General features: G+C 37.0%; 6 protein-coding genes across 8 annotated transcripts in view; 4 read left to right on the top strand and 2 right to left on the bottom strand.

The window, feature by feature from the left end:
- The window catches only part of LOC136346047 (neurotrimin-like), a 65,929-nt gene extending 61,608 nt beyond the window's left edge, over positions 1–4,321 (top strand). For both annotated transcript variants that reach the window (XM_066294900.1, XM_066294899.1), the window contains 5 exons: positions 1,026–1,176; positions 1,267–1,364; positions 2,739–2,896; positions 2,951–3,092; positions 3,153–4,321. In XM_066294900.1, coding sequence (XP_066150997.1) covers positions 1,026–1,176; positions 1,267–1,364; positions 2,739–2,896; positions 2,951–3,092; positions 3,153–3,467 — 864 coding nt within the window. In that variant the 3' untranslated portion in view covers positions 3,468–4,321. The remainder of the gene's footprint in view (positions 1–1,025; positions 1,177–1,266; positions 1,365–2,738; positions 2,897–2,950; positions 3,093–3,152) is intronic.
- A 3,087-nt stretch (positions 4,322–7,408) lies between these two features.
- SerRS-m (Seryl-tRNA synthetase, mitochondrial) lies at positions 7,409–9,425 on the bottom strand. The gene is made up of 4 exons (XM_066294589.1): positions 8,575–9,425; positions 8,327–8,514; positions 8,061–8,272; positions 7,409–8,001 (listed from the first exon to the last, which is right to left on the bottom strand). The coding sequence occupies exons 1-4, from the start codon at positions 9,193–9,195 to the stop codon at positions 7,718–7,720; spliced, it is 1,305 nt and encodes a 434-aa protein (XP_066150686.1). The 5' UTR covers positions 9,196–9,425; the 3' UTR covers positions 7,409–7,717.
- Positions 9,426–9,437: 12 nt separating this feature from the next.
- On the top strand, positions 9,438–11,396 carry CHORD (CHORD-like protein). The gene is made up of 6 exons (XM_066294593.1): positions 9,438–9,631; positions 9,762–10,012; positions 10,064–10,205; positions 10,261–10,424; positions 10,473–10,664; positions 10,717–11,396. Exons 1-6 carry the CDS (start codon positions 9,565–9,567, stop codon positions 10,903–10,905), a joined length of 1,005 nt encoding a protein of 334 aa, XP_066150690.1. The 5' UTR covers positions 9,438–9,564; the 3' UTR covers positions 10,906–11,396.
- Positions 11,397–11,767: 371 nt separating this feature from the next.
- Positions 11,768–13,354, top strand: LOC136345905 (WD repeat domain phosphoinositide-interacting protein 4-like). The gene is made up of 8 exons (XM_066294592.1): positions 11,768–11,924; positions 11,973–12,047; positions 12,111–12,303; positions 12,360–12,540; positions 12,596–12,804; positions 12,857–12,961; positions 13,012–13,136; positions 13,194–13,354. Exons 1-8 carry the CDS (start codon positions 11,876–11,878, stop codon positions 13,304–13,306), a joined length of 1,050 nt encoding a protein of 349 aa, XP_066150689.1. The 5' UTR covers positions 11,768–11,875; the 3' UTR covers positions 13,307–13,354.
- Positions 13,324–14,167, bottom strand: LOC136345911 (small integral membrane protein 20). The gene is made up of 3 exons (XM_066294607.1): positions 13,930–14,167; positions 13,821–13,877; positions 13,324–13,505 (listed from the first exon to the last, which is right to left on the bottom strand). The coding sequence occupies exons 1-3, from the start codon at positions 14,042–14,044 to the stop codon at positions 13,450–13,452; spliced, it is 228 nt and encodes a 75-aa protein (XP_066150704.1). The 5' UTR covers positions 14,045–14,167; the 3' UTR covers positions 13,324–13,449.
- Positions 14,168–14,183: 16 nt separating this feature from the next.
- On the top strand, positions 14,184–15,261 carry LOC136345910 (protein anon-73B1). Of its 2 annotated transcripts, none has more exons than XM_066294605.1 (3): positions 14,184–14,317; positions 14,670–14,828; positions 15,122–15,261. In XM_066294605.1, exons 2-3 carry the CDS (start codon positions 14,679–14,681, stop codon positions 15,221–15,223), a joined length of 252 nt encoding a protein of 83 aa, XP_066150702.1. In that variant the 5' UTR covers positions 14,184–14,317; positions 14,670–14,678; the 3' UTR covers positions 15,224–15,261. The 2 variants fall into 2 exon arrangements, with proteins under 2 accessions (XP_066150702.1, XP_066150703.1); XM_066294606.1 differs by having other exon boundaries at positions 14,187–14,317; positions 14,550–14,828.
- The last annotated feature ends 42 nt before the right edge of the window (positions 15,262–15,303 follow it).

The raw sequence follows: 15,303 nt of genomic DNA, 5'->3' as shown, positions 1-15,303 counted from the left end.
GTTAATAGTGAAAAATGGAGAATTTTCTTAACGAAAACAAAATTCGCATGACGTTAGTTTATGGAGAAAGTGGTCAAAACGGCGCTGAAGCTTATTCGATTTATGTGCAAAGCTTCGCTGAAGAAAGAGCACTTAGTCGCCGAACTTTTTATCGAATAATCAAGAAATTCCTTGAAAGTGGCAACGTGGAGACAAGTAAAAAAAACGCACAAGAACTGCCGTTAATAAAAACAACCAAATAACCAATTTAGGGGCCGTAGCTGTTGATCCCCATTTAAGTTGCCGTTGGTTTTCGAGAGATTCGGGCACTTCCTGGGGCAGGCTGCATCGCATTTTGAAATGGAATAAGTTGCATCGGTATCATGTTTCTCTCCAGTAAGAATTACATAGCAACGACATGAAAAAGGGACTGCAATTCTGTACTTGGGCCAAGGAAAAAATGAGATTCAAATGAAAACTTGCTCATCAGCGTCCTTTTCTGACGAATCTACTTCACGGGCCATGGTGAGCTAAATCGTCGCAACATGTGCTATTTTTTCCTTGAAAACCCTCACTTGCTACGAGTCGGACATAACAGACAATGGTCGATTAACGTTTGATGCTGTATCGTCCGCCACAAATTAATAGGACCATTTTGTGTTGAAAACAATTTAAATGGAGAGAAATATCGTATTTTTCCATTAAATAACCTATCGGTTTTGTTGGCAGATCCCTTGATCGAAGAGTTGCTACGGGGTATCAGCACGATGGATGTTCAGCCCATTTTGCTCATGCGGCACGAGACGGTTTAAATGAAATGTTTCCTGAAAAATGGATAGAACGTAATGGTCCCGTGAACTGGCCACCCAGACCACCTGTCTTGACCCCGTTAGACTTTCTTATTTGGGGATATCTTAAAGAAAAAGTGCACGTTCGCGTCTCAATAACATCGGATGATATGAACAATGGCATCACAGCAGCTTGGGCACTTTAAACGAAACAACCTGTATATACCTTTTTATCTATCCGTGTATGTTGTTACGTAGGATGGTCTCCTGCCTACGGGGCTGCAAGTGGAAACGGGCTATTTGCTCAACATAAACGATGCTCAAAGACAAGACGGAGGAATTTACCAGTGCACTGCATCGAACGGGATAGGACAACCAGTAACTGGAGAAATTAGACTTCATGTTTTATGTAAGTTGCTTTACTGTAAATAAAAGATTAAGCCGGAGTTTAACTGCCTCTAAGCAAATATTTAAAGGGGTGTCTAACTTAAAATTCCAGATCCTCCTGAAGTTAACGTGCTGAGATCTTGGGTGAACTCTGGCGAAGGCCTGGAAGCGAAGCTGGATTGCGTGGTGCACGCGGACCCACCAGCAGAGGTATTTAACCCAAAAGCATTGTTAGCTAGTCCAGGCAGTTCCTGGAAACACCCATCCGAAAGGAGTTTATAGGGATTATCGTCAATAACCATAAATCCGAGATCTGAAACTCCTAGTTGTAATTATTCTCGATATTCGCTTTATTTAGAGCGCGATAGCAAAATAAACTTCGGAGATATCCAACTAATTAAAACGAAAATGGATATTGCAAAGTTGTTCGGATGAAACTAGCTGCTCCGGCTCGAATAACTTCGCGATAGTGTTCAAGCTACAAGTCTCGAATTCCTAAAAGTTAATGCCAGTAATTACATTCAGATAAAGTACTTAAGAGTGAGGCACTTGCCTGAAACTTACATTAATAATAATGTTGAAGTAACTTTTAGTGCAACGAAAAAACATCTACGGAACAGCAGACGTTCCATTGGCATTTCAATGTAGCTGTTCCCATGAACTGCCGTCAAATTTAAATCGGCTTCGTCAGAATCGGCAAGACGCATTTCCTCGTAGACACTCACACTCTAAGCCAGCAATCCAACCCGATCTGACGAAAACTTTGATCCCACACTTGGAGCTGCAGTGGCACTTGAACGTAGTACTCCCAAGAGCTGGCCGCAAACTATTCTCTATGGTCCTACTTCCGGTCAGCCGTGTTCCCACGTACAAGTAGACGCTCGCGCTGCATGTCCACAACTCAAGTCGGGCTAATTAGTCATGTAGCTCACTAGATTTTGACATTCGAGCCTGCGGCTTCCTTTAACACTTGACTGCCGTGTTCGGCTAGCCCCCCGAACTTTCACTGCCACTCTCAGTACGTCGTGTTCCCACGTCCAATTCTATAGCCGGAATCTAACTCGATTGTTTAAGTCCAGCTCTGTTCCGGTCAGGTTTAGATTTCCGACGAACTATCTTGAATGGTCTAGGTTCTCGCGTCGAGGTTTATTCTAAAACACCTTTTGTCCACGCGCTTACGTAAATGGCGCTAGTTGACCCTAAAGAGGAGCCTCAGCAAAATCTAACCGCCGGTGTCCCTCCGTTAATTATTCCGGGTAAAAATTACTGCTAAATATTATCCGAGATCAAAAATTAATGGGAAAAATAAGTAAGCGAAGATTTTACTAATTAAAACGAAATGGGAATCTCGAAGTTCATACCAGAGAACTGACTTTACCGACAAAATATCGCAGAGGGATCGTAACGAAACTACGGCTCCAATCTTCTTAACTTTAATCTCCAGATTTATAATTATATTCATGTTCCATTTCCGTTGAATTTGCGAGATGTGTGTAGCACTCGACGGCTTAATTCTTGTCTGGATTTAGTTATGTGTCACCTAAAATTAAAAGGAAATTCTCCTCAAGATTAATAATTTCGCAGGTAACCTGGCTGCAGGACTCCTTTCAGCTTCAACCAACTGACCGGAGGTTGATGACGAAAAACGGACAAACCTACACTTTGACCATTAAAAATATCCAAATGCCCGATTTTGGCAACTACAGCTGCCTGGTTTCAAATTCGATAGGTCGAGACAAACGGTGCGTCATACCTTGTCGCGTTATGCTCAAATTCATTATCGAATGTATTTACAGATACATTGAGCTATCTGGGAAGCCCGGGCCGGCCAGGATAGTCAGTCCTCAATACTCTAATCCCAGCGAGTACGACCTGAAGTGGGTGGTACAGTCGGTCTTCCCAATTGTGGAGGTTAGAGTGCTGTACAGAAGAATCATGGTAAAATAAAAAAATTGTTGTTGCAAATATTGATTACAATAATTCGAGCGATCACTTCAGATAAACTCGACTTATCATCACCCGGGCCAGTGGCACGATATCCAGATCAACCCGAGTCAAAGCTTCAACCCCGCCTCCAGTGAGCGAACACAATGGTATCGTCTGCACAACCTGCAACCCGATTCCGTCTACGAGTGCCTAGTTCAGACCAAAAACCAGCACGGTTATGGTGAACTATCGGATGTTTTCCAATGGTTCACCTCGCCCAAGGGGCGGTTTATTGTGCATAGCAAAAGTAGTCAATTTAAGGGCCATCCAATAGGGATATTCTTAGGTTTAATCGTTACTCTCCTGGTGGTGCGGTCTTGTGGTTGAACTTTGATTTTTATAATATGGATCGGTGTAGAGGGCAGTGCCTTAGAGGGAAAATTAGACGGGTTGGTTGTCGAGAAAAGAACCATGAGGAAGAAAACTTCTTAAGGGATTGTATAGTAATGTGTGTAAATACGAACACGGCACAGATGTTACGGATCTCAAGGCAAGGATGGGCACTACAATAAGAATTCATTTGTTGAATTTTGATTCATTGTTTGGGAAATTAAGTTAAAACAGGCAACGACGCAGGATCGCGCATGCTCTCTCGAGAAGGTCAAGTAGCTTCGTCATTTCTGTAAATAACGTTGAGATTACCCACCTCTGTTTCTACCTTAAATTAAAAAAGACGACACCACATTACGATGATGATGATGATGATGATGATGATGATGATGATGGTGATTGACTCGTCCTCCGTTGTTGCCCAATGTTAATTATCCTTGCCCAGTAAAATTTAGCCGTTAATTATACACGTCATCACACCGTTATTTTGAATTCGTTTGAGGTGATATGCTTTGAAATCGTAATTAATTGAAGAAAACGCTTTTGTGATACGTTTTTGCAATTGTTACTGTGTTTATATAGGTACTTTTATACGCTATTTATGCCTATGTATCGGTTTAGGGTCAGTTCGCACAGTTTCAGTTTAGATCGCAGTTAGTTTAATCCCTCTAATTCCCATATTGAATACTGCAGCATTCAATCCATGAAAAATGAAATTTTCCGGGGGCTTCCTTTAAGTAATTTCCGTAACAATCAAAATAATTATTAACCTTAATAAATAACGATACCGCTAAATCACCAGTATGTATTGGCAATATGAAATAAAACAGAACTGAATTCAAAACGATAAATACGTCGTAGTTTTTTTCGTTAACGTATACGTGACGTAAACAACGTCTTCAAGTTAACATCAAAGAACACGAGTGTACGTGTGATTAATAGGTAGGACCACCACCGTATTACGAAAACGACAGCATGGTGATGCACTCTTCCAATGATTCATCTACAAAGTAAGATCGTGTTAACCACGAGGTGCTCTCTCGCCCAGGGCCTCGGCGAACCAGGAAGAGGGGGTGTTATATGCTAAATCTACATTGTGTGTTATGTATTAGTAATAAACATTATGTAATTTTTAAGCTTTGTCATAGCGCTCATCTTAACTTGGGACAATAAAGCACGTTATCTAAGACACGTTCGTTATGTCACGTTGAACTCATATATCTGCCTTATGTAATGCATTTTCGTGTGTATGAGTATTCAAGTCGTTTTGAGTCCAGGACCGTTCCCGGTTTCTTGAGGAATTGACATCGCATTTAAACCTGATATGTCTATTCCTCTATACCCTTTTCGCGAGAACCCTTGGTAACCAATGAGTTATGTGGTGCTGAAGCTCTGTTTTGAGATGCTGCCTCTTGGTTGTAAATACAGGGTGTGAAACATCATTTTGAAGATATTTCAGGGTGCTCTGCAAAAAACGTAAAATATGAGAAAAAATTTGAAACTTCGCCACCCTGTATATCAGAAATGATGCGCTTTTGACCAGGGTCTATTAGCATTTTTATTTTCTGGCAGAATTCTATCGTCGCCGGAAATATCTCTGTAATGATAGGTTACACCCTGTGTATCAAAAATTACAATAAACTATTAATAATTAAAATATGTACTTAAGGATAAATGTAATATTACTGCAGATTTTGTCCGACTTTTTAATCATACTGATAAATATATTTTCAAAGACAGAGGTACGAATTACAGAGAAAATTATTCACCCTCAATTCTAACCCCTTAAAATTCGGGAAGGGTAATATTTGCACAAATCCAGCAAACTGGAATTATTTATTAACAATAGAAGCGTCACGTTTCTCATACATTGGAACAGTTGTTTGAGCTATAAACCAACAATACACGTCCATCACTGTGAACAAAATTAATTAATCAAGCTCCTCCTTCGGTACACAGGCACAACCTCTTACACATTTCCCCTCATACACTTTTCATACCCTCAGCAAAATTCACCATGAAGCGACTCACCATCGTACTTACGTTCCCCTTCTTTTCTCTTGCCAACACTCAGTTGATAGGAATCCTTTCACCTGCTGATTAACCACAACCACCTCACACATAGCAACTACTGTGCTACAACTATAACGAAATCTCTAGAATTGCAGTCTTTTTGAAGGTGACGAAAGCGTTGGTCAGTGCACCTCCACTTAATTTTTCCAAACCGGTGAATAGGAAGGGGAGGATCGCCAGAATGGCTAGCAGGATCGTTTGATCTTACTGCATTAGATTTCTTTCTTTAAGGATATGTGAAGGGTAAGTTGTAACAAACTAAACCACGTTGTCTAGCTGACTTGGAGAAGAATAAAACTTGCGGTTAGATTGGTTACGCCTCAGATATCGGTTAACGTTAACAAACATCTTTATTTACGATTAAGTTACTGCTAAAAGATTCGAGGCTTGAATTTTGACCACCTTAGAGTACATTGAGATCGATTTGTTCTTGTTATTTTGTTACATTGTCCCTAACGAACTGAACGGTATTAGTTACATAATGTTTTGCTTACAGGGAATTTGGTCAATTACACGAAGTTATTTTTTCCCATTATTCTTTCCGATAAAGTTTAAATTCATAACAATTTTAAAAATGTACTGAAAACGCATTTCAATTGAGCTATCACAAATCCACACTCCAAACTAAAAAATTTGGGGATGGCAACTTTCACACCAAGGGGGTTGGATTTTTGGGGTGAAATTTTTACGTTGCAGGATGTAATTTCAGAATCAAACAATGACGTGTTTCGGTATTTTTTCCACATATGTCGAAGTATGCAGATATTGAATTTGTCCAGTTTTACTGTTTTTCGCTGTACGGGCAGACGCAGTGAATATCCTCTCTCCTCAAATAAAACGAGGCAAACTTCGATTATAATGTCAGCATGTCCCAATATTTGGGGAATTGAAATTAGCCCTCATCGTCGTCGCTCGAAGGTTGTAAAGCCGTTTTAAATGAGGAAGAACTCTTATACGTATCGGAAAGTTTTAATTGAAACGTTAAAGCCAAGTGCAGAGACATTGGAGATTAAATCGTGGTGCTTCGCGGAAGTTCGCCATCGTAAAAACCAACTGGGAGGTTTGATTTACTTGAACGAGTTTTATTTATTATATGAAGATTTGCTCTCAGAGAAAACGTTTTCGTCGATTCCTCCAAAAGTTTAATACCCAAAAATCGGTACCGCCGAATAGTTAGCCGGCAACAGAAGCCCGATCAGAGGCATCAAAATTGGAATGGTAAAAGATAGGAAAAATTGCTAAAATCTATGACGCCTCAGAATTGCCTCCCTGGATTTCACCTTCTTGCGAAACAGGAATTTACTCGAAGCAGAATTTTAAGTAGACGCGCGCTTCCTGCAACTTGAAATCTACCCTCATCATTTCGATTCATTCACGCCCGGAGGTGTTCATGAAATCGCTGTATTTGCAGCTTAAAGGTGCTCGATAAATGTTTACGGTCTTTTTTCAGGCTTTGCTCGATATCGGAAAAGGACATGCCAATAATGGCGAAAAATACATACAGTACTTGAAAAGTAAATTAAATGAAATTTATTCATCTAAACTGACTTCCACGTTGATTTCCTTAAAACCGGGTTTTCGAAAGGGCGTCTCTCCGTACGACAAAGAACGGCACTTTAATAAAAGATTTGAATAAACTGCATTTGTCCTTATATATGCCAAAATCCTCTAAAACTTGAAGTTAACGAATTTCTAAAATTACTAAAAGTGCAAACCCATTGTTTCCCGGCACATGTTGGACAATATCTAGAAGAATTACACATAGCATTGCCTTCTACAGATTTCAGACTTTACAAAGTCTAAAAGAGAATGACTCAAACGGTGCTCATCGCAAGGGAAGAAAGAATCGAATTAAAAACTATGCGCAAGTTAAATAAGTTTAATTCTAAAAAATCACCAACCAACAAGAGTATTATATGTACAAGGTCTGGTTTACATAAACATCAATGTCCTTTCCCCAATAGCACCTGTGATTCGGGCACAAATTGCATTGAAGTTCATACCTGGAAATTAATTCAACTACCGGTACTTCGCAATTTCAAAAATCTAGAACGCCGACAGGCACGAGATTCAACTCTACGAACTTTTCGAGTTTGAGATTATCATCTTCGGTCAAAATCAGCTGTCAGATTTAAGTTTAATACCCAACAAATCCTGGATAAATCAATCACAAATTAAGATTTATGCTTTTTATTTTTAACTAACATCAATTGAGGTATTTTCTTCTGCTTTTGAATGACCTTTTTTCCATGCATAAATTTCTGAACAACCTGCGGTATTGTAATTACACCATTCCGTTCTTGGTGAGTTTCAGTAAGTGCTATCAGCAATCGAGGAATCGCGCAAGCAGTCCCGTTCAAAGTGTGAACAAAATCGCAGTTTCCATTCGAATTTTTGTACTGTATATTTAAGCGTCGGGACTGAAAATCCGTGCAGTTAGAACAACTAGAGATTTCTCCTAAAATTTCCAAAATTATTTTTAAAAAATTAAAGAACTTTAATGTTTCTCTTCAATACCATAAATATTTCGTCCCGGCATCCAAGCCTCAATATCATACTTTCTATAGGCAGGTGCCCCTAAATCATGAGGAGGCATGTCAAGTACTTGAAAATGGATTTCTAGTGGCTCAAATAAATGTTCTTGAAGAGCCCTAAGTTCCTCTAACATTAAATCTGACTGCAGAGGATGGGTTACAATAAACATTTCTACTTTGGTAAACTCATGGACTCTAAAATATATTAATTTCATATATTTTTCACACATAAATGTGTTTTATGCCCACCGAAAAATTCCCCTTTCTTCAGCAATACTTGAAGCTTCTGCCCTATAACATCTGCTTATGGAACACAGTTTTAAAGGCAACTCTCTCACATCTATTATTTCATTGCTTAAATACCCACCTAAAGCAATTTCTGATGTACCAGAAAGACAAAGATCAGGTCCATATATTTCTGGATCTAATGTATAAACCTATATTTAAATATTAATTTACGCTGGTATAATTCGTGAAAATGCAGAAAACATGCTTACCTGTGTTCTTTCCCCCCGAGTACTCATGCCACAACTTTCCACAACACTCCGTGGGAGAATGTCCGGTACAGACACTAACTGAAAACCATTCTTGACTAGATTACCGGCAAAGTAACGCACTAAAGCTTGCTCTAACTCGGCCATTTGGCCCAATAAATAATAGCTCCTGCTACCAGATAAATTACCTAACTGGTCAGTTCGAACTAAATTAAGACTTTTGGCAATTTCAGAAAATTCCTTATGAGGAAACTCAAACTTTCTTTTTTGTCCGACATATTTTACTAATTTAGGGCTGTTCCCATATTGAAACACGTCTGGATGAGTTTTATTAGGTATCTCAAGGCATTCGTTATCAAACAACTTCTTTATCTCTGCATATGAAGAATTGGTACATTTCACTGACTTTAATTTGTTATACAGTTCATGTATAAGCTTGATATTTCCTCTGCTCTTCCTATGGTTGGTATTGTCGTCGATTTTATGAATATTATCAGGATCTAAGAGGTATTTTTCGTCCAGTTGGGCGGTTTTTGGGAGATCCCATAAAGTTTTGCAGGTCATGTGCCGACAGTTGTTAAGTAATGGCAGGCGCATTAATTTTGAAAAAGGGATAACCCGCATTGTTCTTAACAATGTTTAGTAAAAATTTCTATTAAATAACAAATATTTTAATTCGAAAACACACAGGGACATAAAAACGGAAACTTCCAAGATATCAACAAAAAACATAACCAATATGTTGTCAAATTTAACCTATATTCAATGTTTCTCAAGGTCAGGCACAGAGGGCGGACACAACAGGGAAATATGAATTTAGTGTCGACAGAAAGCACAAACTCCAAAGGCAAAGTGTCAACGTCAATGTTAACTTCATATTTTGAGGTGAATGCATCGATTTTGCAGGTTCTAGCAAAATCCAGAGATTTTAAAAATCTTCTGAAAAAGACCTGGATCCTTCTATTTTAACCCGAATAATTATTCTTTATTTAAATGGCAAACGAACAGTGCTTTAATCGGGGTTGTGGTCAAAAATATGATCCAACATCCAACGGGGATGGTAAGTTTCCCATCAATCATCTTCAGAAAGCACCTTCCTTTCACTTACTAAATTACCAGCTTAGTTTTGAGGTCTTTCACAAAATTCTACTTGTAACATAACATGTCTGTAAACCCCCTGTGTTATACAGATTCTTGTAGACACCACCCAGGAGCCCCATTTTTCCATGATGCCTACAAAGGTTGGTCCTGCTGTAATAAAAAGTGTACAGATTTCACAGAGTTTTTGAATATACGCGGCTGCACTGTAGGCAAGCATTCAAATATAAAGCCACCAGAGCCAGAAAAATCAAAATGTGCTGAACTGCCTAATACAACTACTGTTGAGATTAAACCAATTGTACCTCCAACCCTGAAGAGGCCACCTTTGGAAACTCCAATGGTACCTTACTTTATGTCATTTTGGGGTTATTTGACTTGCATTAAATTATAGGTTACAATGGAACCTGATATTGCACTTGATTTACTGTCCCAAATTGACTCTATTGAAAAACCTCAAGAACCCATTTCACAAAACTCTGATGTTATAATAGGAACAAACTGCAAGAATGGAGCTTGTAACAGTTCATATGAAGGTATGCTTTTTAGTTTATTTCATCTTCATTGATGTATCAAATGTGTCAACTCTAGGCCCCGACTCTAACATAAGTATATGTCTTCATCACCCAGGAGTTCCTATTTTTCATGAGGGTCTCAAATATTGGTCTTGTTGCCAAAAGAAAACTACAGATTTTAATTCATTTTTAAACCAAAAGGGCTGCAAAGAAGGGAAACATTTATGGAAAAAAGATGATGTACGTTTAAAAAATGGTAATAAAGAAATCTGATAAAGAGTTTTCTAGGAGTCTGAAGCAAAGGTAAATTGTCGTTGGGATTACCATCAAACTGGTTCCTTTGTAATTGTCTCAGTTTATGCCAAACAATACAGTCCAAGTAAAAGTGTGATCAAACTGAGCCCCATTAGGATGTACATCAATTTAGTGTTTCCTCAAGAAAACAGTGCAAATTTTGAATTAGATGTTGAATTAAGAGGGGTATGGCCCAACCTTCCTTTTCCTGGCTTAGATGCTTATTTTTTTAATTAAGGTTATAGATATAGCAGCCTCTCAACTAAAAATGTATAAGACCAAAGTGGAAATTAAAATGAAGAAATTAGAAGCTGGTAGTTGGTCCAAACTTGAGGCAAAAATAATTGAGAATACAAAGCACAAACCTAGAAAAGAACCTGAAGTTGTTTTACCGCCAGTTGAAGCTGTTGATCTTAATGATATTTGAAATTGTATAATTTAGGTTATTTGCATGGCGAAACCTATATATTATTATACAAAGTAAGGGTTCCTTAGACTAATAATTTTTTTGTCGACCGACAGTTTAATTGGTTCCCCATATACATGAATACGCGTGTTCGCCAATTTTAATCAGCCGATAAATACGCACACACAAATATGCACTTCGGTTCCATCTAAACTGTCGTCAGACCAAAATTCGCTTGGTTTTGGAAACCCGAAAAAGTCATTGACATTACTTGCATATATTATCATTCACAAGTTTTCTACCTTAAGCTTGTGAGTCATCAGGGGATAAACAACTGAGTTAACATTGTTTCGAAAATAAATGCGGCTGTAGTAAACTGTCATGAAATTCCATCAAACATTAAATAAAATGAATATTGAGAAACTCACATTATTTTTCTATAGTTTTGTCTGTATTTCGCCAAATTCTAACGTACATAAGAAAATGCTTAAAATAAAGAGGTACTGGTTCAATGAATCTTTTATTCCTAATTCCTATCTCAATTCGTTCTATATTCATATTTAATTGACGTTAACGTAAAAAAAATACTTGCAAATATAGATGTCCAAAACAAGTAATGCTAATTTTTCTCTGCATGATTTTCATAAAAGAAATTATATGTGGTATTTATACGTGATTAGAGTCTCTTTGGGATGATATGTGCTTTGCATTTCTTTATAATAAAAAAACTAATAATCACAACCTAGTTAAAATATATGAAATTCCGTCAAGAATTACATTATTTCTAAAAACATGCAACATGGCATTTAGCTGCAATATTGCCATTCCTCCGATATCACGATGACATATTTAATCTGCGCAAATTGACATATAAAACAGCTGATTTTGACATAAAAACAAAACATTTATAAATTTTAAATCATATTTATCCAATGTGTAATAATTAGAGATCTACTTCGCATAATTCATTAGATTAAAACAAAGATTTTAAATGATGAAAGGCTCTAATATCCTTAATTTAAGGTTTAACCAAGACCAAGGTAAGAATAAACATATCAACCTAAACTCAAAACTAATAAAATCTTTAGGATGTTTCATGGCAAGTATGGAAAATGGTTTACGAGTCTACAATTTAGAGCCTCTAGTAGAGAAGACCCATTATGGTAGGAAACAACTATTATTAACAGTTTCGTAGTACTGTAAACCTCTTTTTTTTTTTTTAATAGATACTGAAACTGTAGGAAGTGTAGCTTCATGTGAAATGTTGTTTAGAACAAACATATTGGCAATAGTTTCTGGAGGATCCCATCCAAAATTCCCTGAGAATATTTTGTATATTTACGATGATTCTCAAAAAAAGACAGTTATAGAAATTAAATTTGCCTCGGCAGTCAAGGCTGTACGTTTGAGAAGGGATAAGTAATACTACCTCATCTATAAATATATCTTAATTTCAATTTTTGTTTTGCTGCCAGGCTTATTGTAGTGTTACTCAACAGAATCCATGTATTTTCCTTTTTGCACCCTACAAGGGAATTATTTTCTGTTGAAACACAAAAAAATCCCAAAGGCCTATGTGAAGTAAGCCCACTTCAAAGTTCCCACAGACAAGTATTAATATTTCCAGGACACAAGCTTGGAAGTGTCCAAATAGTGGTGAGATTCACCAATAGATTGACGTAAAAAATGGTACTTGACAATTTTTTTAAAGGAATTATCAACGACTCTTCAAAGCTATTCTAGTGCTCCAATTTACATCCAGGCTCATAAAAATGAGCTTGCTTGCATGGCAATTAATCAACAAGGTACTAGGGTAGCAACTGCTTCAGAACAGGGCACCTTGATTCGAGTTTGGGACACTACAACTAGGAATCAGTTAGTTGAGTTGAGAAGAGGTGCTGATCCTGCCACAATCCATTGGCAAGTAACTTTGCTGGTTATGAAAATACAAAACTAATAATTTTTGTTCCAGTATGAATTTTTCTGCAGATTCAGACTTCTTATGTTGCTCTAGTGACAAGGGAACAGTTCACATTTTTGCAATAAAAGACACAAATTTAAATCGAAGGATGTCGGGGTAAATATAAAATTTAGTAAATTTCATGTTTATCTTATATGATATTATAGGCTTCCTCCAGCAATAAGAGGTACTCTAGGAAAATATGGAGATTCTCAATGGGCACTGGCAAACTTCACTGTGTCTGCAGAGTGCCCTTGCATTTGTGCATTTGGTCCCAATAACTCTATTTATGGTAGATAAGGAATTACATAAAAATTTGAATGTAAATAGTATTTTTCCCATATCTTAGCTGTGTGTTTTGATGGCACATTCCACAAATACGCATTCAGCACTGAGGGGATTTGTCATGGAGAAGCCTATGATGTTTTTTTGGAGGTAGATGATGATGATGATAGTTTTTAAATTGTGTTGTGAAAATGTAAAAAAATATATAAATTTATTTGATAACAATATTAATATTACTTCAACTATGTACATTGCTATGAAATTTTTTTCTAAAATTTATATCCACATTATTGCTATTAACAATAATTAGTGATCTGAAACTAATTAGTTGAGTTTTGCTTTTTCCGATCAAATGGATCAGTCCACACATTCATATCTAAAACATTTAATTTCAATTAAAAGATTAGATGCTGAAATTTAATAATTCGATTAGACTAAAACCTAGTGCTCATTTGATGAAATGTTTGACTTGAACTCTAATCAAACTTGAGAATACTCCATGAAACTTACTAAATATATGAAGAATGTGCTAGATTCACATTAAACCTGGGATTATACTCATGTAAGGTAACCAAGGTAGCTCTAATATAAATGTATTGAGCTTGTTTATATTTTTATCTTATGCCAAGTTTACGTCACATGAATCTATAGAATTTAAACTCTTTAGTAAAGCCCACAGCAGTTTACTTACTTCCTGGTTGAATATCTTCTTGCCTGATTTTGCTCCGGGTTTGTTCTTGGATTTTTTCTATAAACGTAAATTTCTTATTATAAGAGAAATGTGCAATATGCCAACTTACTCCATTTTTCTGGATTCATCATTGGATCGATTATAATCGGATAGGTGGCCAGACCTAGGGTTCCAACTAATCCCCCAATAAAAAGAGCATATCTCCAACCGACAAGCGGAGCCATAACAAAGTTAATATCGAATAAATAATATAGATTATTTTATTATAAATTAAAAAATTATGAGGTAATACTAACCGCAAAGTACAAAATAAATAAACATAGTATTACCATGAAACAAGAATTCTAACCTCACTTTTCCAACTCCTCCAAATACAGTCAACCTCTGACAACTGATTTTCCATTATATTCCACTATAGTCCATCTTCACACTAAAAATTTTTTAATAAGCGTGGTTGTCTAGTACAATCAATAATTATACCTTTTCAAGATATAAAAGTAAGTATTCCTGCAAATGTGTAGTAAATACTCTAGATTAAAACAGTCATGGGATATACCATTATTACCTTACGTTAATCTCCATTAACACTCCATGTCCATTATCAAAAATTCCAATTGCAACCTGCTCTACCAAAAATACCTTTATTTTTATCATATTTTCCTCTATTCTTTCTTCCCGCTATTTCTTGCACAACCATTTTGAATGAGTCCATGTTTTCTTTCCTCATAGGTACCTCGACTTGACTCTTATCTTAATTTATGAAATCTTTTCCCATGATCCCCTCTTTTCCTCCCAATACCACCAGCAAAGTCAGAGTGAGGCCCCTTGAACTACTCATCTGTCTTCCAGAGCATTACGATGAATTCAGCCATAAACCTAGGTGTTGAAGACATGTCTGCTGCCATCGTAAAAGTGTTACTGTTTTTGGGGGCCCTGTTTCAGATTGTGTGTCTTGGAGCTTGCATATTCGTTAAGGAGTCTACGAGCGACAGCAATTGGGCTCCAAGGGTAAGAGGAGAATGGAACCTACAAATATAGAATTTTGGGCTTACAGCTGCTTTCAAATGTGCCTTTAACTTTGATCAGCATCATTACTACCTAAATTTCTTTAGTAAAATTAATATGATTATTAGCATAATTATGATATTTCGTTAAAAGGGAGGTCTTTTTCATTCCCATGTTTGCAATGCAATAAATCAATTTAGGCACATGTTTGTAACAAACTGAACTTCTACTTCTATAGCTTTGAACTCTGCTACTATCAGCATTAGTTAAATGTTTATATTTTATCTTTAACATAGGAAAGCGAGGATGAGAGCTCGACTCAAAGCACCCCCCAGAACACCCCACGACGACCTTACCACCGGAGCGGCAGAAAAATTGAGAAAAAGAAGCGTCGTTAGGCTAATTTGTGAAGAAGGCATCTATCGGCCTAATAGATAAATTTATTTCACTGTTCGTCGTTCAGTTGGAGTTTTCTCTA

This window comes from Euwallacea fornicatus, chromosome 21, assembly GCF_040115645.1.
Source record: "Euwallacea fornicatus isolate EFF26 chromosome 21, ASM4011564v1, whole genome shotgun sequence".
NCBI lineage: Eukaryota > Metazoa > Arthropoda > Insecta > Coleoptera > Curculionidae > Euwallacea > Euwallacea fornicatus.
Note: the sequence above shows the minus strand (reverse complement) of the source record. Positions and strands in the feature narration are given on the sequence as shown.